The 23,381-nt window shown below is 44.8% G+C and overlaps 1 protein-coding gene and 1 pseudogene across 1 annotated transcript; one reads left to right on the top strand and one right to left on the bottom strand.

The window, feature by feature from the left end:
• The window catches only part of LOC137535283 (zinc finger protein 585A-like), a 389,395-nt pseudogene that overhangs the window by 58,966 nt on the left and 307,048 nt on the right, over positions 1–23,381 (bottom strand).
• LOC137535315 (oocyte zinc finger protein XlCOF22-like) lies at positions 1,796–22,627 on the top strand. Its single transcript, XM_068257144.1, has 2 exons — positions 1,796–2,330; positions 20,855–22,627. Exons 1-2 carry the CDS (start codon positions 1,826–1,828, stop codon positions 22,060–22,062), a joined length of 1,713 nt encoding a protein of 570 aa, XP_068113245.1. The 5' UTR covers positions 1,796–1,825; the 3' UTR covers positions 22,063–22,627.

The raw sequence follows: 23,381 nt of genomic DNA, 5'->3' as shown, positions 1-23,381 counted from the left end.
TCAGTATATAGAAGGACACAGGGACTTCTACAAGGAGCCCATGATGGAGAATCAGCCGCCCTTCACATCACCAGGTAAGAGGAGACTTTCATTTCTTGTAAAGGAGAGAGCAGTACAGAGGGTCCACCTATATCCCCTCCCCATCATCTGATAAAGACATAGTTATAATGTACTCAGCCAGTGTGTGTTTCCTACAGATGGATCCAGTACCAGATGCCCACCAGAGAGATGTACAAGTCCTCTTTATTCCCTGGATTGTCCAGAAGAAGACCACACCACCACCCACCATTATCAGGTAGGTGGGGCTGAGGGTCCCCAGAGACACTTAATTGTGACACATTCTTCCCTTCTGTGTATGCTGTTATCTGTGTTCACATTTTAAATTATACTATAAAAACAAAAAAGAAGAGCGCCCTGAGATGCAAGAATAACAATTGAACACTGTCCTATACAGGGCAGGTCTCACCTGGATATAGTGCAGCTGTCAGATGTGCACAGGCAATATTGGCTTGTGTCTCCTTTAAGGAAGCTGGGGACCAGGCTCTCTGGGTGGTATACGAGGTGGTACAGACGGCATCTGTGCAGGGGAGCCGGCTGGAGCGGTGGCGTGCTTTAGACAGTGAGACTGCCTACTCTCCTCTCCATTTGCGGCAGAGCGGCGTCTGCATGTCACATGCTGCTGCTTGCTTTGAGTGGTGGAAGGCGTTATATTGTTGCTAGGCGAATCAGTGACGTATAGAAGAATGGCAAGTTGCTCTGCTTCCTTAAAGGAGACACAAGTGTATATTGGCTGGGCATATCTGACATCCGCAACATATCCAGGTGAGCCCTGCCCTGTATAGGACAGTGTTCAATTGTTATTCTTGCATCTCAGGGCGCTCTTATTTTTTGTTTTTATACTGTGTAGTGGCTCTATGGTGCTGCCGTTTACTGGATTTGCCTAATCGCACCCACGGAGCTATCCTAATTCCTACTTTGCCCACATTTTAAATTGTCTCTCTTGTACTCCTAGGGTGGAGAACCTATGCATGGAAGTGCTGTGGTTAAGGAGGAAGAAGGAGAGAGGCATATAAGGAGTGATCAGCAGGAGGGTTCTATGTTGGGAACAATTAAGGAAGAAAAAGAAGAGACATATGTGAGGAGTGATCAGCAGTCTATGGAGGAGGGTGACATGATGAGGACAAGTAAAGAGGAAGAAGAGACGTATGTGAGGCGTGATCAGCAGTCTATGGAGGAGGGTGACATGATGAGGACAATTAAAGAGGAAGAAAAAGAGACATATGTGAGGCATGATCAGCAGTCTATGGAGAAGGGTGACATGATGAGGACAAGTAAAGAGGAAGAAGAAGAGACGTATGTGAGGAGTGATCAGCAGTCTATGGAGGAGGGTGACATGAGGACAAGTAAAGAGGAAGAAGAAGAGACATATGTGAGGGGTGATCAGCAGTCTATGGAGGAGGGTGACATGATGAGGACAAGTAAAGAGGAAGAAGAAGAGACATATGTGAGGAGTGATCAGCAGTCTATGGAGGAGGGTGACATGATGAGGACAAGTAAAGAGGAAGAAGAAGAGACATATGTGAGGAGTGATCAGCAGTCTATGGAGGAGGGTGACATGATGAGGACAAGTAAAGAGGAAGAAGAAGAGACATATGTGAGGAGTGATCAGCAGTCTATGGAGGAGGGTGACATGATGAGGACAAGTAAAGAGGAAGAAGAAGAGACATATGTGAGGAGTGATCAGCAGTCTATGGAGGAGGGTGACATGATGAGGACAAGTAAAGAGGAAGAAGAAGAGACATATGTGAGGAGTGATCAGCAGTCTATGGAGGAGGGTGACATAAGGACAAGTAAAGAGGAAGAAGAAGAGACATATGTGAGGGGTGATCAGCAGTCTATGGAGGAGGGTGACATGATGAGGACAAGTAAAGAGGAAGAAGAAGAGACATATGTGAGGAGTGATCAGCAGTCTATGGAGGAGGGTGACATAAGGACAAGTAAAGAGGAAGAAGAAGAGACATATGTGAGGGGTGATCAGCAGTCTATGCAGGGGGGTGACATGATGAGGACAAGTAAAGAGGAAGTAGAGACGTATGTGAGGAGTGATCAGCAGTCTATGGAGGAGGGTGACATGATGAGGATAAGTAAAGAGGATGAAGAAGAGACATATGTGAGGAGTGATCAGCAGACTATGGAGGAGGGGGACATGATGGGGACAAGTAAAGAGGAAGAAGAAGAGACATATGTGAGGAGTGATCAGCAATCTGTGGAGGAAGGTGACATGATGGGGACAAGTAAAGAGGAGGACGCTGTTACAGAGGGCAGAACAGGTGAGTAATCAGCAGTAAATATGGAATAACGTGTATCTGTATTGCTGGTATCACTGTGTCACTGCTCACAGACTGGCCATATTAGGGGTTATGCTATGTGCTCATGTTAGATTTTTGCCATATAAATCTATCTTTCATGGTGGTATTTGCTGATGCCTTACTAACAATAACAGTACAGACACCCTGATGGCTTTGAAGTGTCCTGTTCTGTTCTGTGGAGAGGGAATGGGAGGGACAGAGGAAGCAGTGAGAGCAGTAAGGGCCTCCACACAATTATATCTAAATTACATTCATTGAAAAGAAAATTGGGTCATGTCAGGTTTGCTTTATAAAAGGGGGACAGGGTATCCTCTACCTCACAGCTCCCATATTTAGTGCTTTATAGATTCACAATTAGGGATGAGTGAAAATGTCTCAGATGTTATCATGAATCATGTTGTTGAATCTGACTCCATTGCCTTCACTTTTAAAAGCAAAAGATTTGACATCAGCAGTGTCAGGTGTTTTATAATCTCTTTCTATGGCAATGGCAGATCATGGAGTCAGCAGAAAAGCTCTTGTTCCTGGCCAGGAATGCTTCTATTATACAGCATTTATAATTGCTCTGCTAACCGGCCACTGGGGTGGAGGAGGAGGCGGTGAGGCTTGTTTCTCACTAATCCTGCAACCAGCAAATGGACCTGTCAGTGGATCCTGTGCTAAGCATGATCTGACTAGTAATGGCCGGCAGTTCACATCGGCGGACAGTTCACAGCAAACATTTGCCATTGCTATTTACCGCAAAGCTTATGTGAAGTTTGCATTCACCCCATACTGTAACATGGAGCCATATTTTGACCCTTCACCCTCAAGTCCGGTGGGAGAAAACGCATACATGAAAAAAGGGGCCTGGAAAAAGGGCATAGGGGATTGCGGCTAGTAGTATATCATTACAATTAGCAATATTCTACTACTGGATTTTGAAATATAAGTAATATTTACTGTACTGTTACATAGTTACATAGTTATTTTGGTTGAAAAAAGACATACGTCCATCGAGTTCAACCAGTACAAAGTACATCTCCAGCCCGTCCCCCACATACCCCTGTTGATCCAGAGGAAGGCGAAAAAACCCCCACAAGGCATGGTCCAATTAGCCCCAAAAGGGAAAAATTCCTTCCTGACTCCAGATGGCAATCAGATAAAATCCCTGGATCAACATCATTAGGCATAACCTAGTAATTGTAGCCATGGATGTCTTTCAACGCAAGGAAAGCATCTAAGCCCCCTTTAAATGCAGGTATAGAGTTTGCCATAACGACTTCCTGTGGCAATGCATTCCACATCTTAATCACTCTTACTGTAAAGAACCCTTTCCTAAATAAATGGCTAAAACGTTTTTCCTCCATGCGCATCTCATGTCCTCTAGTCCTTTGAGAAGGCCTAGGGACAAAAAGCTCATCCGCCAAGCTATTATATTGCCCTCTGATGTATTTATACTTGTTAATTAGATCTCCTCTAAGGCGTCTTTTCTCTAGACTAAATAAACCCAGTTTATCTAACCTTTCTTGGTAAGCGAGACCTTCCATCCCACGTATCAATTTTGTAGCTCGTCTCTGTACCTGCTCTAAAACTGCAATATCTTTTTTGTAATGTGGTGCCCAGAACTGAATTCCATATTCCAGATGTGGCCTTACTAGAGAGTTAAACAGGGGCAATATTATGCTAGCATCTCGAGTTTTTATTTCCCTTTTAATGCATCCCAAAATTTTGTTCGCTTTAGCTGCAGCGGCTTGCCATTGAGTATGATTATTTAACTTGTTGTCGATGAGTACTCCTAAGTCCTTCTCCAAGTTTGATGTTCCCAACTGTATCCCATTTATTTTGTATGGTGCTAGACCATTGGTACGACCAAAATGCATGACTTTACATTTGTCAACATTGAATTTCATCTGCCATGTATGTGCCCATATAGCCATCCTATCCAGATCCTGTTGCAATATGACACTATCTTCCTGAGAGTTGATGATTCTGCACAATTTTGTATCATCTGCAAAAATAGCAACATTGCTTACTACTGCATCTACTAGGTCATTAATAAATAAATTGAAGAGCACTGGACCCAGTACAGACCCCTGTGGGACCCCACTGCTAACAGTCTCCCATTTTGAGTACGATCCATTGACCACAACTCTTTGTTTTCTGTCCATTAGCCAGTTCCCTATCCATGCACACAAACTCTTCCCCAGTCCTTGCATCCTCAACTTTTGCACCAGACTTCTGTGGGGAACAGTGTCGAAGGCCTTTGCAAAGTCCAAGTATATCACATCTACAGCATTCCCAATATCCATATTAGCATTCACTACCTCATAAAAGCTAAGCATGTTAGTCAAACAGGACCTGTCTTTAGTAAACCCATGTTGATGCTGAGAAATAAGATTATTTTCTACTATGAAGTCATGTATAGTATCTCTTAGTAACCCCTCAAATAGTTTGCATACAACTGATGTTAAGCTTACAGGTCTATAATTTCCTGGATCAGATTTTTTGCCCTTCTTAAATAATGGGAAAACGTGGGCTGTACGCCAATCCACTGGGACTCTGCTAGTTGCAAGAGAGTCACAAAAGATAAGATAAAGGGGCTTAGCTATAACTGAACTTAATTCTCTTAGGACCCGAGGATGCATGCCATACAATATTTACCAATATTTTACTATGGCTAAACCTCTCCCTACTCTCACACAGAGCCCTCCCCTGGTGGTGCCTGACCTTAATTCCCCCCCCCCCCTCCCCGTGTCACTTAACCCTAATTCCCCTAAACCATAATCCCCCCCCCCTTGCCACAGAGCCACAATATGGGCAAATAAGTGAAATGTTGGTGCCCCAAGTCACCTGATTAGTGGAAAGAATGTCACATTTTGATACCCGATAGAATTGTGGTGCTGATTTTTCTGAAAGGGCTCCTGCATCCTTTTTTCCTGCTTCAGGACAGGACAGCCCATTAAGCATGTTTACCATACAAGCCACCCCCCCCCCCCCCACACACACACACACACAATAAGAGAAACAAACCTGGCAGCCATTTTACAGTCAGACTGCAGTCAGTGTAGGGAGAGCTGTGCTGCTGATTGAGAGACAGAGAGATAGCTTGCTGACAGTGTTCTGTGTTATTCAGTGCTGTGTAGCTGCTTCCATCGGTGTTCTGCTCCTTGCAGTTCACCAACTAGGGACTCCAAAAGTCCTTTAGATTACTGATCCTGCTGTTATTTGTTGTTGGTGTTTGTGGTGTGTAGCTTATATACACCACCTGTTTAGTATAGTGTAGTGTGTGGCTGTGTCACTGTTACAGCCTGTCACTGTGATAAAATAAAGTGATTGAGTGGCTGTATTGTACTGTAAAATTGTCACCTGACATTGTCACACAAAGCGTTTTACATCACTGTTGAGCTTGTATTGCTGTGTTAGGCTCACACTGCACTAGCAGCATATTTTGTGACCGCCGTGTACTTTAAAGGGAACCTAAACAAAGAAGGATACAGATTTTTGCTTTTAAAATAATTTCAGTTGCCTGACTCTCCTGCTGATCCGGTCTCCCTCATACTTTTAGCCACAGCCCCTCAACAAGCATGGAGATCAGGTGCTCTGACTGAAGTCAGACTGGATTAGCTGCATGCTTGTCTCAGGTGTGTGATTCAGCCACTATTGCAGCCAAAGAGGTCAACAGGACTGACAAGCAACTGATATTGTTTAAAAAGAAACATCCATATCCCTCTCGGTTAAGGTTCACTTTAAACAATTATGCAGGTATAAGCCAAATATTTAAAGCCTTTGCTACAGTAGCTGCAAATAACTATGCTTACCCAGGCAAACACAGTGGCCATCCTAAAAAATGTAATTTAAAAAAATCTTGAAACCAAATGCATTTTTTGTGTGTTTACACTGTTGTCCTGTTGGTGTCTGTTAATTGGCCAACAGATGTTTTAAAATATCCCCCCTCACCACCGCTACCGTTAGCAATCACGTACGCTTACTGCCACCTTTACCCCAGGACCCGCAGGGCTGTGATTGGGGAAAGGAAGAATCTTTCCCTGAACCAATCATGAGCAAAAATCATGGCTTCAACAAGAAGGCAATGAGATTTGCTGTTACCACACCCTTGCTGTCTCACAGAGACAGAGTGTGAGGACATCTAGTGGTCAAAGAAAAAATATGTGAAAAAAAAATCACACTACATTTTACATTTACTAAATTACATAAAAATAAATTAATACATCCTCCCCCCATAGTTATCAAAATAAAAACACTTCTAAGAAAAAAAACTGTATCAAAATGTTTTTCCTGAAGCCCTTTAGGAGTTAGAATGGGCTTAGTAATGGCAGAAACTGGTAGTAAAAGAAAACATCCATCAACTTATCAGACCTTGCATAGTGCTAGGACAGTGCAGTAGTGACAGGTTCCTCTATTCAGCTTATCAGACCTTGCATAGTGCTAGGACAGTGCAGTGGTGTCAGGTGCCTCTATTCAGCTTATCAGACCTTGCATAGTGCTAGGACAGTGCAGTGGTGAGGGGTTCCTCTATTCAGCTTATCAGACCTTGCATAGTGCTAGGACAGTGCAGTGGTGATGGGTTCCTCTATTCAGCTTATCAGACCTTGCATAGTACTAGGACAGTGCAGTAGTGACAGGTTCCTCTATTCAGCTTATCAGACCTTGCATAGTGCTAGGACAGTGCAGTGGTGTCAGGTGCCTCTATTCAGCTTATCAGACCTTGCATAGTGCTAGGACAGTGCAGTGGTGACTGGTTCCTCTATTCAGCTTATCAGACCTTACATAGTGCTAGGACAGTGCAGTGGTGACGGGTCCTCTATTCAGCTTATCAGATCTTGCATAGTGCTAGGATAGTGCAGTGGTGATGGGTTCCTCTATTCAGCTTATCAGATCTTGCATAGTGCTAGGACAGTGCAGTGGTGATGGGTTCCTCTATTCAGCTTATCAGACCTTGCATAGTGCTAGGACAGTGCAGTGGTGATGGGTTCCTCTATTCAGCTTATCATATCTTGCATAGTGCTAGGACAGTGCAGTGGTGATGGGTTCCTCTATTCAGCTTATCAGATCTTGCATAGTGCTAGGACAGTGCAGTGGTGATGGGTTCCTCTATTCAGCTTATGAGACCTTGCATAGTGCTAGGACAGTGCAGTGGTGTCGGGTTCCTCTATTCAGCCTATCAGATCTTGCATAGTGCTAGGACAGTGCAGTGGTGACGGGTTCCTCTATTCAGCTTATCAGACCTTGCATAGTGATAGGACAGTGCAGTGGTGACGGGTTCCTCTATTCAGCTTATCAGATCTTGCATAGTGCTAGGACAGTGCAGTGGTGTCGGGTTCCTCTATTGAGCTTATCAGATCTTGCATAGTGCTAGCACAGTGCAGTGGTGATGGGTTCCTCTATTCAGCTTATCAGACCTTGCATAGTGATAGGACAGTGCAGTGGTGACAGGTCCTCTGTTCAGCTTATCAGACCTTGCATAGTGCTAGGACAGTGCAGTGGTGATGGGTTCCTCTATTCAGCTTATCAGATCTTGCATAGTGCTAGGACAGTGCAGTGGTGACGGGTTCCTCTATTCAGCTTATCAGACCTTGCATAGTGCTAGGACAGTGCAGTGGTGATGGGTTCCTCTATTCAGCTTATCAGACCTTGCATAGTGCTAGGACAGTGCAGTGGTGTCGGGTTCCTCTATTCAGCTTATCAGATCTTGCATAGTGCTAGGACAGTGCAGTGGTGACTGGTTCCTCTATTCAGCTTGTCAGATCTTGCATAGTGCTAGGACAGTGCAGTAGTGATGGGTTCCTCTATTCAGCTTATCAGACCTTGCATAGTGCTAGGACAGTGCAGTGGTGACAGGTTCCTCTATTCAGCTTATCAGACCTTGCATAGTGCTAGGACAGTGCAGTGGTGACTGGTTCCTCTATTCAGCTTATCAGATCTTGCATAGTGCTAGGACAGTGCAGTGGTGACAGGTCCTCTATTCAGCTTATCAGACCTTGCATAGTGCTAGGACAGTGCAGTGGTGTCGGGTTCCTCTATTCAGCTTATCAGATCTTGCATAGTGCTAGGACAGTGCAGTGGTGACGGGTTCCTCTATTCAGCTTATCAGACCTTGCATAGTGCTAGGACAGTGCAGTGGTGACGGGTTCCTCTATTCAGCTTATCAGACCTTGCATAGTGCTAGGACAGTGCAGTGGTGACAGGTTCCTCTATTCAGCTTATCAGATCTTGCATAGTGCTAGGACAGTGCAGTGGTGTCAGGTTTCTCTATTCAGCTAATCAGATCTTGCATAGTGCTAGGAAAGTGCAGTGGTGATGGATTCCTCTATTCAGCTTATCAGACCTTGCATAGTGCTAGGACAGTGCAGTGGTGACGGGTTCCTCTATTCAGCTTATCAGATCTTGCATAGTGTTAGGACAGTGCAGTGGTGACGAGTTCCTCTATTCAGCTTATCAGACCTTGCATAGTGCTAGGACAGTGCAGTGGTGTCGGGTTCTTCTATTCAGCTTATCAGATCTTGCATAGTGCTAGGACAGTGCAGTGGTGACTGGTTCCTCTATTCAGCTTATCAGACCTTGCATAGTGCTAGGACAGTGCAGTGGTGTCAGGTTCCTCTATTCAGCTAATCAGATCTTGCATAGTGCTAGGACAGTGCAGTGGTGACTGGTTCCTCTATTCAGCTTATCACATCTTGCATAGTGCTAGGACAGTGCAGTGGTGACGGGTTCCTCTATTCAGCTTATCAGACCTTGCATAGTGCTAGGACAGTGCAGTGGTGACGGGTTCCTCTATTCAGCTTATCAGACCTTGCATAGTGCTAGGACAGTGCAGTGGTGACGGGTTCCTCTATTCAGCTTATCAGACCTTGCATAGTGCTAGGACAGTGCAGTGGTGATGGGTTCCTCTATTCAGCTTATCAGATCTTGTATAGTGCTAGGACAGTGCAGTGGTGACAGGTTCCTCTATTCAGCTTATCAGATGTTGCCTAGAGCCATGGCTGTGGAGTCGGTACAAAAATCTACCGACTCCGACTCCTCAGTTTAGGATTCCACCGACTCCTCTAATTTGCATATTACAATCTTGTTGATTGAAAGTATGTAACATGAAATTCGTCTCTTAACTGCCAACGCTTAGGAATTTTAAAAGACAACTGAAGTGAGAAGGATATGGAGACTGCCATATTTATTCCCATTAGTCATAGACTAAAACTAGTCCTTGGTAAGAGTACTTTTAAAAGGTACAGACCGGAACAAAGAACATCTATCAGGCCCTAGGCAATGTAACTGTGGGTACATGTAAGAGTGATGTGCAGGTACTCTGCAGGGGAATAAGGAGATTCTTCCTCTATTACACATTCTTCATGCACAATCTGAACCAGGTTTATGGGTGATAGACAACACCTCTTTGTTCAATGTGCACAACGTGCACAACATTCTCAGTGGATTCACTGCAGCTCTGTGGAGAGTGCATATGTATAGTACTACTGTGTAACAAAGTAAACCTGAGACAGATGAAATTAACGTTTTATACATACCTGGGGCTTCCTCCAGCTCTCTTCAGGCTAATCAGTCCCTTGCTGTCCTCCTCCGCCACCTGGATCTTCTGCTATGAGTCCAGGTACTGTACTTGAGCCAGTCTGGCGTAGTGTGCATGCACACACTCCGCCGCCGGGAGCGTACTATACCTGCGCAGCACTATTGCGCAGGTGCAGAACGCTCCTGGCTGTGGAAGCGGCATGCAGCCAACTGTGCTGACTGGCTGAATTACCAGGGCTCATAGCAGAAGATCCAGGTGGTGGAGGTGGACAGCAAGGGACTGATTAGCCTGAAGGGGGCTGGAAGAAGCCCCAGGTATGTATAAAACTTTTCTTTTCATCCCTCTCAGGGACCATTTAATTCATAGTCACCAAACCCAATTTTAACAACATATCAAATTATTTGATTTCATGAGCAAAGAGAGTGCATAAATTTGCATAAACCAGCATCAACGCAGAATTATTTCCATCTCATTGACCATCTCTATTAGTGACAAGGCTACACATAAGGCTTTATACTTACAGCATAGATGTTATTTAGTATATATAAGAGATTCCTGTGTTCACATCATATATCCAGTCACAATCACATATGTATATCTGACTTTAAAAATACGGGGACTGCTTTTGTGAAGCAGCACAAATAACTAATTTTGATTGGTTTATTTCATTTTTGTGGACTAAGCACAGCTATTACTGTATGTATAAATTATTTATGATGACTATTATCTGAGAAATAGAAAATTGTATCATATTTTCTATTTTAATTACAGTTTAAATTAATTAGTAGTCGGAGTCGGTGCATTTTTTCCCGACTCCGACTCCGCTTATCAGACCTTGCATAGTGCTAGGACAGTGCAGTGGTGTCAAGTTCCTGTATCCAGCTTAATAGACCTTGCATAGTGCTAGGACAGTGCAGTGGTGACGGGTTCCTCTATTCAGCTTATCAGACCTTGCATAGTGCTAGGACAGAGCAGTGGTGACGGGTTCCTCTATTCAGCTTATCAGACCTTGCATAGTGCTAGGACAGTGCAGTGGTGACGGGTTCCTCTATTCCGCTTATCAGACCTTGCATAGTGCTAGGACAGTGCAGTAATGAGGGGTTCCTCTATTCAGCTTATCAGATCTTGCATAGTGCTAGGACAGTGCAGTGGTGACGGGTTCCTCTATTTAGCTAATAAGATCTTGCATAGTGCTAGGACAGTGCAGTGTTGACTGGTTCCTCTATTCAGCTTATCAGATCTTGCATAGTGCTAGGACAGTGCAGTGGTGACTGGTTCCTCTATTCAGCTTATCAGATCTTGCATAGTGCTAGGTCAGTGCAGTGGTGTCGGGTTCCTCTATTCAGCTTATCAGACCTTGCATAGTGCTAGGACAGTGCAGTGGTGTCGGGTCCTCTATTCAGCTTATCAAACATTGCATAGTGCTAGGACAGTGCAGTGTTGACTGGTTCCTCTATTCAGCTTATCAGACCTTGCATAGTGCTAGGACAGTGCAGTGGTGACTGGTTCCTCTATTCAGCTTATCAGACCTTGCATAGTGCTAGGACAGTGCAGTGGTGACGGGTTCCTCTATTCAGCTTATCAGACCTTGCATAGTGCTAGGACAGTGCAGTGGTGACAGGTTCCTCTATTCAGCTTATTAGATCTTGCATAGTGCTAAAACAGTGCAGTGGTGACAGGTTCCTCTATTCAGCTTATCGGATCTTGCATAGTGCTAGGACAGTGCAGTGGTGACGGGTTCCTCTATTCAGCTTTTCAGATCTTGCATAGTGCTAGGACAGTGCAGTGGTGATGGATTCCTCTATTCAGCTGATCAGACCTTGCATAGTGCTAGGACAGTGCAGTGGTGACTGGTTCCTCTATTCAGCTTATCAGAACTTGCATAGTGCTAGGACAGTGCAGTGGTGATGGGTTCCTCTATTCAGCTTATCATATCTTGCATAGTGCTAGGACAGTGCAGTGGTGTCTGGTTCCTCTATTCAGCTTATCAGATCTCGCATAGTGCTAGGACAGTGCAGTGGTGACTGGTTCCTCTATTTTGCTTATCAGACCTTGCATAGTGCTAGGACAGCGCAGTGGTGACAGGTTCCTCTATTCAGCTTATCAGACCTTGCATAGTGCTAGGACAGTGCAGTGGTGACTGGTTCCTCTATTCAGCTTATCAGACCATGTATAGTGCTAGGACAGTGCAGTGGTGATGGGTTCCCCTATTCAGCTTATCAGATCTTGCATAGTGCTAGGACAGTGCAGTGGTGACAGGTTCCTCCATTCAGCTCAACGGATCTTGCATAGTGCTAGGACAGTGCAGTGGTGACGGGTTCCTCTATTCAGCTTATCAGATCTTGCATAGTGCTAGGACAGTGCAGTGGTGATGGATTCCTCTATTCAGCTCATCAGACCTTGCATAGTGCTAGGACAGTGCAGTGGTGACGGGTTCCTCTATTCAGCTTATCAGACCTTGCATAGTGCTAGGACAGTGCAGGGGTGATGGGTTCCTCAATTCAGCTTATCAGATCTTGCATAGTGCTAGGACAGTGCAGTGGTGTCTGGTTCCTCTATTCAGCTTATCAGATCTTGCATAGTGATAGGACAGTGCAGTGGTGTCTGGTTCCTCTATTCAGCTTATCGGATCTTGCATAGTGCTAGGACAGTGCAGTGGTGACGGGTTCCTCTATTCAGCTTATCAGATCTTGCATAGTGCTATCACAGTGCAGTGGTGTCTGGTGAGGGGTTCCTCTATTCAGCTTATCGGATCTTGCATAGTGCTAGGACAGTGCAGTGGTGACGGGTTCCTCTATTCAGCTTATCAGATCTTGCATAGTGCTAGGACAGTGCAGTGGTGATGGGTTCCTCTATTCAGCTTATCAGACCTTGCATAGTGCTAGGACAGTGCAGTGGTGATGGGTTCCTCAATTCAGCTTATCAGATCTTGCATAGTGCTAGGACAGTGCAGTGGTGACAGGTTCCTCTATTCAGCTTATCAGACCTTGCATAGTGCTAGGACAGTGCAGTGGTGACAGGTTCCTCTATTCTGCTTATCAGATCTTGCATAGTGCTAGGACAGTACAGTGGTGACAGATTCCTCTATTCAGCTTATCAGACCTTGCATAGTGCTAGGACAGTGCAGTGGTGACGGGTTCCTCTATTCAGCTTATCAGATCTTGCATAGTGCTAGGACAGTGCAGTGCTGACGGGTTCCTCTATTCAGCTTATCAGATCTTGCATAGTGCTAGGACAGTGCAGTGCTGACGGGTTCCTCTATTCAGCTTATCAGATCTTGCATAGTGCTAGGACAGTACAGTGGTGTCAGGTGCCTCTATTCAGCTTGTCAGGCCTTGCATAGTGCTTGGACAGTGCAGTGGTGAGGGGTTCCTCTATTCAGCTTATCAGACCTTGCATAGTGCTAGGACAGTGCAGTGGTGATGGGTTCCTCTATTCAGCTTATCAGACCTTGCATAGTGCTAGGACAGTGCAGTGGTTCCGGGTTCCTCTATTCAGCTTATCAGACCTTGCATAGTGCTAGGACAGTGCAGTGGTGACAGGTCCTCTATTCAGCTTATCAGATCTTGCATAGTGCTAGGACAGTGCAGTGGTGTCTGGTTCCTCTATTCAGCTTATCAGACCTTGCATAGTGCTAGGACAGTGCAGTGGTGACAGGTCCTCTATTCAGCTTATCAGATCTTGCATAGTGCTAGGACAGTGCACTAGTGTCGGGAGACAGGTTCCTCTATTCAGCTTATCAGACCTTGCATAGTGCTAGGACAGTGCAGTGGTGACAGGTTCCTCTATTCAGCTTATCAGACCTTGCATAGTGCTAGGACAGTGCAGTAGTGACGGGTTCCTCTATTCAGCTTATCAGACCTTGCATAGTGCTAGGACAGTGCAGTGGTGACAGGTTCCTCTATTCAGCTTATCAGATCTTGCATAGTGCTAGGACAGTGCAGTGGTGTCTGGTTCCTCTATTCAGCTTATCAGATCTTGCATAGTGCTAGGACAGTGCAGTGGTGTCAGGTTCCTCTATTCAGCTTATCAGATCTTGCATAGTGCTAGGACAGTGCAGTGGTGACAGGTTCCTCTATTCAGCTGATCAGACCCTGCATAGTGCTAGGACAGTGCAGTGGTGATGGATTCCTCTATTCAGCTGATCAGACCTTGCATAGTGCTAGGACAGTGCAGTGGTGACGGGTTCCTCTATTCAGCTTATCAGATCTTGCATAGTGCTAGGACAGTGCAGTGGTGTCAGGTTCCTCTATTCAGCTGATCAGATCTTGCATAGTGCTAGGACAGTGCAGTGGTGACAGGTTCCTCTATTCAGCTGATCAGACCCTGCATAGTGCTAGGACAGTGCAGTGGTGATGGATTCCTCTATTCAGCTGATCAGACCTTGCATAGTGCTAGGACAGTGCAGTGGTGACGGGTTCCTCTATTCAGCTTATCAGACCTTGCATAGTGCTAGGACAGTGCAGTGGTGACGGGTTCCTCTATTCAGCTGATCAGACCTTGCATAGTGCTAGGACAGTGCAGTGGTGACAGGTTCCTCTATTCAGCTTATCAGATCTTGCATAGTGCTAGGACAGTGCAGTGGTGACGGGTTCCTCTATTCAGCTTATCAGACCTTGCATAGTGCTAGGACAGTGCAGTGGTGTCGGGTCCTCTATTCAGCTTATCAGACCTTGCATAGTGCTAGGACAGTGCAGTGGTGTCAGGTTCCTCTATTCAGCTTATCAGACCTTGCATAGTGCTAGGACAGTGCAGTGGTGTCAGGTTCCTCTATTCAGCTTATCAGATCTTGCATAGTGCTAGGACAGTGCAGTGGTGACAGTTTCCTCTATTCTGCTTATCAGACCTTGCATAGTGCTGGGACAGTTGTTATGCATACGTTGGACATGTGTAGTTAGCTTAACTCGTAAAGGGCTTCAGGAAAAAATGTGATAGCGTTTATTTAACACGGAATGTATTTGTGATTACTGAATATACACCAAAGAAAAAGTACCCTAATGAAATGAACCAGACTAATACATTTTTACCAAAAAGTAATACATTTTTTATTAATCACAATCAGCAAGATTCTAAAATGTAAAAACATGTAAAATGTCACCATAACAGGGGACAGGCAGCGTCTCTCTGGTAGCCGTACATATATATTATAATCACAATGGTCAAAAATATACCCAGGCCAATTGGGAAGTAAATCACATATAGATAAAAAATATTTATAATACATTATGAGAAAAGGTCAAAAAATGGAGGTGTAGAAAACAGTACCTCATGTGGCTATAATTATATAAACTTGCATATATTGAATAAATACCCACATAGTATATATTGTGCAACAAAGCAAACAAGTGCTGCATAGTATGAGGCTGGAAGCCAAGAGGAATAAGGAGACAATGCATGTATGCAAGTGACAGCCTGCAATAGAAAGCAGGGATGTATGAATAATAGGATAAGGTAGAAAGAGGAGGTAGTGAACTGACTTACGTGAAAAAAATGGATAAAGAGGGACCAAGAGGCCAGGACCAGAGAGCCATAGCACAGCAGCCTTAATGCACCACGTGGGCTCAACCCGCTTCAGAACAGGCTTTTGTATTTGTGATTTTTCAGGTTGGAGAGAACATTTGAGGCTTCCCACAATGCACCACTGATGAATATGCAAATTATCCCTATGTTGACCTTGAAAGCTGAACACACCTCCAGAACCGCTGGAATGCAATGATGTGTCAGGTTGTTTCAGCTTTCAGTGACAACAAAGGGATGATTTGCATGTTCAGCAGTGATGCATTGTGGGAGACATCATCTGCTCACTCCAACCTGCATAATCACACATACCTTCCATTTTGAGAAGACAAATGTATGTTCCAGCTCAAATGTGACCAGCCGAAGAGCTTTTTATGGCAGAACCTGTGTCACATGATTACTAAAAATAATAAGGGTGTATTAAAGGGGGTAGAAGGCTGGTCATTCACACAGGAGGTATTTAAGAGGGCTTTCAGACAGATACAGAGGAGGCACTGAAATAAGTGTGTGCGGGGTGGGGGGGGGTCAGAGGAGGCACTGAAATAAGTGTGTGCGGGGGGGGGGGGTGTCAGAGGAGGCACTGAAATAAGTGTGTGGGGGGGGGGGGGGGTCAGAGGAGGCACTGAAAGAATAAGGCGAAGATGGACATTACTAATGAATTAAGAAAGGAACAAAATAGTCATGTCAGGTTTGTTAACAAGGTGAAGGGGTTATCCCAATTTTGCAGGGGAGCCCAGTGATTTCTAGTCACACCCATTCCCCGCCCCCACTGATCTCCTGTCCAATAGGAGCTGCAGTGTGCAGCAGTTTGGTTCCTCATTAGACAGAAGGATGGGAGGAGATATGGCTATACTGTATATATAGGAGTATATATGTGTGTGTTTATATCCTGCTACAGAAGTATTAGTGGTTGTGGATCTCTGTGACATAGGGTTTGATTTACTAAGACAAAAAGCATGCCTTATCAAAGTTAGCACGCCTTATCAAAGTTAGCACGCCTTATCAGAGTAGCATAGAGAACTTATGCCTGCTAATTGGCAATGACGAGAGCTCCACTCGTCCTGCCTTGAGCCCCTGCAGGTTCGAAGCGCTCGCTATGCTACTCTGATAAGGCGTGTTAACTTTGATAAGGCGTGCTATTTGTTTTAGTGAATCAAGCCCATAGATGGATACTTCCTCTACCTCACAGCTCCTATAATTTAGTGTTGTGTAATGTCATAATATCTTTATTTGCAGAAATGGGAACAAGAGAGAGATAGAGGTGCATTACAAGGGGCATATGAGTGACAGGAGGATACAATGGTAATAAGAATGTGTAAGTGACACCACATTGCTCTACAAACATAACACAGATCTCTTGCTATAACTACATATAGGTCTGTTGTCACAGGAGTAACACATTGCTTCCATTTAGTGTTGGGCGAACAGTGTTCGCCACTGTTCGGGTTCTGCAGAACATCACCCTGTTCGGGTGATGTTCGAGTTCGGCCGAACATCTGATGGTGTTCGGCCAAACTGTTCGGCCATATGGCCGAACTAAGAGCGCATGGCCGAACGTTCCCCGAACGTTCGGCTAGCGCTGTGATTGGCCGAACAGGTCACGTGTAGTGTTGGGCGAACATCTAGATGTTCGGGTTCGGGCCGAACATGGTCGCGATGTTCGGGTGTTCGAGCCGAACTCCGAACATAATGGAAGTCAATGAGGACCCGAACTTTCGTGCTTTGTAAAGCCTCCTTACATGCTACATACCCCAAATTTACAGGGTATGTGCACCTTGGGAGTGGGTACAAGAGGGAAAAAAAATTAGCAAAAAGAGCTTATAGTTTTTGAGAAAATCGATTTTAAAGTTTCAAAGGGAAAACTGTCTTTTAAATGCGGGAAATGTCTGTTTTCTTTGCACAGGTAACATGCTTTTTGTCGGCATGCAATCATAAATGTAATACAGATAAGAGGTTCCAGGAAAAGGGACCGGTAACGCTAACCCAGCAGCAGCACACGTGATGGAACAGGAGGAGGGCGGCACAGGAGGAGAAGGCCACGCTTTGAGACACAACAACTAAGGCCTTGCATGAGTACAAGAAGCATGCGGATAGCAATTTGCATTTTGTCGCCATGCAGTCATAAATGTAATACAGATGAGAGGTTCAATAAACAATAAACAGTAATTGGTGTTGTTCAGAATGCGCACAATGCGTGGGTCGCGTTCAATGCAGTCCTAGGCCGAAGAGGTCATAGCCTAGGGTCACAAAAACCTGTTTATTTGGGCAATTTCAATGGTAGTTATGCTGACGTACATAAATCTCAGCCATGGCCGTTAGCAACGTCTGAATTTCACGAAATGTCTCATGCAGGTAGAAGACATATTGTTAGACTTGGATTCCAAAGATGGGGTCCCTACATCTCTGCAAACCAGAGTTACAGGGGTCCAAAATTGGTAAAATCCCCCATAGGCTTTCATTGCCTCCCTATTTCACTTTCCAAAATCTCACATCTTTTCAAAGGGCAATTGCTCAGCAGTGGCAAATTTTCTAGCATTGTAGGGACCCTTAGGGGGAACATGACTGGTGAGTTTCGGGCCCCTAGGCCAAAGAGGTCATAGCCTAGGGTCACAAAAACCTGTTTATTCGCGCAATTTCAATGGTAGTTATGCTGACGTACATAAATCTCAGCCATGGCCGTTAGCAACGTCTGAATTTCACGAAATGTCTCATGCAGGTAGAAGACATATTGTTAGACTTGGATTCCAAAGATGGGGTCCCTACATCTCTGCAAACCAGAGTTACAGGGGTCCAAAATTGGTAAAATCCCCCATAGGCTTTCATTGCCTCCCTATTTCACTTTCCAATATCTCACATCTTTTCAAAGGGCAATTGCTCAGCAGTGGCAAATTTTCTAGCATTGTAGGGACCCTTAGGGGGAACATGACTGGTGAGTTTCGGGCCCCTAGGCCAAAGAGGTCATAGCCTAGGGTCACAAAAACCTGTTTATTTGGGCAATTTCAATGGTAGTTATGCTGACGTACATAAATCTCAGCCATGGCCGTTAGCAACGTCTGAATTTCACGAAATGTCTCATGCAGGTAGAAGACATATTGTTAGACTTGGATTCCAAAGATGGGGTCCCTACATCTCTGCAAACCAGAGTTACAGGGGTGCAAAATTGGTAATATCCCCCATCGGCTTTAATTGCCTCCCTATTTCACTTTCCAAAATCTCACATCTTTTCAAAGGGCAATTGCTCAGCAGTACCAAATTTTCTAGCATTGTAGTGACTCTTAGGGGGATCATGACTGGTGAGTTTTGCCACTGCTGAGCCATTGCCCTTTGAAATGGTGTGAGATTTTGGAACGGTAAATAGTAGGCCCAATGAAAGCCTATGGGGGATTTTACCAATTTTGGAGCCCTGTAACTCTGGTTTGCAGAGATGTAGAGACCCCATCTTTGGAATCCAAGTCTAACAATATGTCTTCTACCTGCATGAGACATTTCGTGAGATTCAGACGTTGCTAACGGCCATTGCTGCGATTTATGTACGTCAGACTCGCCACCATTGAAATAGCCCAAATAAACAGGTTTTTGTGACCCTAGGCTATGATCTCTTTGGCATAGGGACCCAAAACTCACCAGTCATGTTCCCCCTAAGGGTCCCTACAATGCCAGAAAATTTGCCACTGCTGAGCAATTGCCCTTTGAAAAGATGTGAGATTTTGGAAAGTTAAATAGGGAGGCAATGAAAGCCTATGGGGGATTTTACCAATTTTGGACCCCTGTAACTCTGGTTTGCAGAGATGTAGGGACCCCATCTTTGGAATCCAAGTCTAACAATATGTCTTCTACCTGCATGAGACATTTCGTGAAATTCAGACGTTGCTAACGGCCATGGCTGAGATTTATGTACGTCAGCATAACTACCATTGAAATTGCCCAAATAAACAGGTTTTTGTGACCCTAGGCTATGACCTCTTTGGCCTAGGGGCCCGAAACTCACCAGTCATGTTCCCCCTAAGGGTCCCTACAATGCTAGAAAATTTGCCACTGCTGAGCAATTGCCCTTTGAAAAGATGTGAGATTTTGGAACTGTAAATAGGAGGCCCAATGAAAGCCTATGGGGGATTTTACCAAATTTGGAGCCCTGTAACTCTGGTTTGCAGAGATGTAGGGAACCCATCTTTGGAGCCCAAGTCTAACAATATGTCTTCTACCTGCATGAGACATTTCGTGAGATTCAGACGTTGCTAACGGCCATTGCTGCGATTTATGTACGTCAGACTCGCCACCATTGAAATTGCCCAAATAAACAGGTTTTTGTGACCCTAGGCTATGACCTCTTCGGCCTAGGACTGTATTGAACGCGACCCATGCATTGTGCGCATTCTGGACAACACCAATTACTGTTTATTGTTTATTGAACCTCTCATCTGTATTACATTTATGACTGCATGGCGACAAAATGCAAATTGCTATCCGCACGCTTCTTGTCCTCATGCAAGGCCTGGGTTGTTGTGTCTCAAAGCGTTGCCTTTTCCTCCTGCGCCGCCCTCCTCCTGTTCCATCACGTGTGCTGCTGCTGGGTTAGCGTTACCGGTCCCTTTTCCTGGAACCTCTTATCTGTATTACATTTATGACTGCATGGCGACAAAAAGCATGTTACCTGTGCAAAGAAAACAGACATTTCCCGCATTTAAAAGACAGTTTTCCCTTTGAAACTTTAAAATCGATTTTCTTAAAAACTATAAGCTCTTTTTGCTAAAAATTTTTTCCCTCTTGTACCCACTCCCAAGGTGCACATACCCTGTAAATTTGGGGTATGTAGCATGTAAGGAGGCTTTACAAAGCATGAAAGTTCGGGTCCCCATTGACTTCCATTATGTTCGGAGTTCGGCTCGAACACCCGAACATCGCGGCCCTGTTCGGCCTGTTCGGCCCGAACCCGAACATCTAGATGTTCGCCCAACACTACTTCCATTGTCTCACCAAGCTCTACAATTTACTGCTTTTCCATGTGTGGCCAACGCTTTATGTGTAGGGAGGTCAATGAGATGCAAATAACTCTGTACTTGTATGCAAATGTCATGCAAATTGTATGCAGCTAATCACATTTCCCAGGTAATTCATTTCATTGTCCAAATTCCAAGATATATAGAATTTCCATACAAAGCAGAGTTATTGTCATGTGATTGGCCGCCTGTAATGAGCACAACCTTCTGCAGTTCTCTGTCAGTCTGATAACTAGAGATAGTCAGTGACATGCCAATAACTCTGAGATTGTGAAAATTATATGCTAATTATATGCAACGTTACACAGATGCTGCATCTGGCCCATTTCCAATCTGCATCATCTTTGCATCATTTTGGAATTATCAGCAGCTCACTGACCCTCCCTAATGATAATTGTTCCTCCCTCAGAATTCTCTAACAGGAAGTGATGATGTTTCTCTATTTGCAGGGCGGAGTCCCGGCATCAGGAACCTCTCAGAGACTCGTCTCTCTGTATCCACAGACTGTACAACGGATGATGATGTCACTGGACAAGAGTCTCCTGCAGATATCCTGGTTACCTCAAATATTCCCCCAGACTCCCCTTATCTGTCTAACCCCGAGGGGCTTCAAACCCAAAACAGCTCCCACCCTGCTGGTGGATCTTTTTCCTGTTCCACATATGGGAAAGAATTTTTACGGAGCACACATCTCGTCAGTCATGAGAGATCTCACACTGGTGAGAAGCCCTATTCATGTGCTGAGTGTGGGAAATGTTTTGGGCGGAAAGGACACCTTGCCAGACATGAGAGATCTCACACTGGTAAAAAGCACTATTCATGTGCTGAGTGTGGGGAATGTTTTAGATGTAAAGAATATCTTGTCATACATGAGAAATCTCATACTGGCGAGAAGCCCTATCCATGTGCTGAGTGTGGGAAGTGTTTCAGATATAAAGGAAACCTTGTTACACATGAGAGATCTCACACTGGTGAGAAGCCCTATTCATGTGCTGAGTGTGGAAAATGTTTTGGGCGGAAAGGACACCTTGCCAGACATAAGAGATCTCACACTGGTGAAAAGCCCTATTCATGTGCTGAGTGTGGGGAATGTTTTAGATGTAAAGAATATCTTGTCATACATGAGAAATCTCATACTGGCGAGAAGCCCTATCCATGTGCTGAGTGTGGGAAGTGTTTCAGATATAAAGGAACCCTTGTTACACATGAGCGATCTCACACTGGGGAGAAGCCCTATACATGTGCTGAGTGTGGGAAATGTTTTGGACAGAAAGTAAGCCTTGTCACACATGAGAGATCTCACACTGGCGAGAAGCCCTATTCATGTGTTGAGTGTGGGAAATGTTTTGGAGAGAAAGGAAGCCTTGTCAGACATGAGAGATCTCACACTGGTGAGAAGCCCTATTCATGTGCTGAGTGTGGGAAATGTTTTGGTCATAAAGGAAATCTTGTCAGACATGAGAGATCTCACTCTGGCGAGAAGCCCTATTCATGTGCTGAATGTGGGAAATGTTTTGGGCGGAAAGGAAGCCTTGTCAAACACGAGAGATCTCACACTGGTGAGAAACCCTATTCATGTGCTGAGTGTGGGAAATGTTTTGGTCATAAAGGAAATCTTGTCAGACATGAGAGAACTCACACTGTTAAGAATCCCTAATCGTGCTCAGTGTGGGAAATGTTTTGAGTGTAAATCCCCGCTTGTGAGACGTGTGTTGAGTGTGGGAAATGTTTTGGCCATAAGTGTTCTTTTTATTTTACTTCTTGCAAAGTGCACATGGCAGCATATTACACGGAATCCTGAGGACTCTTTCATGCTGCTCAGTGCATTGGATTGTTTCTGCGCTTTGACTGTCTGTATCAGACTCCTTCATCTCCTCCAGCAGTTGCAGCATTTGCAGGCGTTTGTAAGCGTTGGTCCCTAGCGTAGGTCAGGCATCTTACAGGTTGTGGCATTGGCTGGCTGACGGCTCTGCTACCATATATTGTGCGTTTGATAGTTTACTTGGTGTTTAATAGGCATTTTGACAGAAAGCCAAAGGAACATGTAAGTGACACTAATATTACAGAAAGTGATGTTTTACAGGAAGTAGAAACTCATGATGCTTTAATACTTCCTGTTTGAATCAATAAGGAGTGTGGCTAGTGTGGAAAGGGAGAACGGAGAGCTACTCCACAGCTGTGTACACGCCTCCTGATTTATGTCGCCTTGGGCGACATCCCTAGCCGGCCTGTACAGACACGTCACCTGTGTAGCTGACAATGCATTCTGTAGCTATGCAAGGGGTGGGGGAGGAGGGACACTTGCGTGACATCATGCGGTGGGCGGGGGAGTGGCACAGAGAATGTGATCGGCCATTGTGGGGGTGAGTTTATCTGCCAGGCTGATCACTTAGGGGTTGGGGGCCGCTGTACACACACCTCACTATGCCTGAGGTGGTTGTTATCAGCCTCCTTAGTCAGGTGTGTGTATGGCCTCAATGCAACCTGTTGGATTTGTAAGTTTTGGTGTGTCGTTGAAGGCAAGGTATGAATTAATGTCACTTCTGGATTCATCCTGTTTTAAGTGTAAGGTCGCAGATTGTTTTTTTGTAGGCTGTGTTTGAGGATTAGAGACTATTTTTTTTCTGTGGACTTAGTAAATCACTTTGAACAGTAAACAATGGTGTTGTCTTCTGTATAGCATTACAATATACCTTATCTTCTCTTACTGAACAATTAAGTTCTCGGCTACCCATGTTTTTCAGAGCTGTGTGTGTTGTCTGATCCTCTCCAGCTTGGCCCTGCTGTCAGTTATGGTTTCTTTACAAGCTTAATATTTCTAATGACTCCGTTTACAACAAAAATTTGCACAATGTTTGATCCTATCACAATGCCTTTGCTTTGTGTTCCCATCACTGGAGGGCAGTGACCGGGTGTGCAAGAGGAGTGAATGGAATGGTGATAGGCTGCATGTTTAACATTTTACACAAGCTCAGC

The sequence above is a fragment of the Hyperolius riggenbachi genome, chromosome 10 (genome assembly GCF_040937935.1).
Source record: "Hyperolius riggenbachi isolate aHypRig1 chromosome 10, aHypRig1.pri, whole genome shotgun sequence".
NCBI lineage: Eukaryota > Metazoa > Chordata > Amphibia > Anura > Hyperoliidae > Hyperolius > Hyperolius riggenbachi.
Note: the sequence above shows the minus strand (reverse complement) of the source record. Positions and strands in the feature narration are given on the sequence as shown.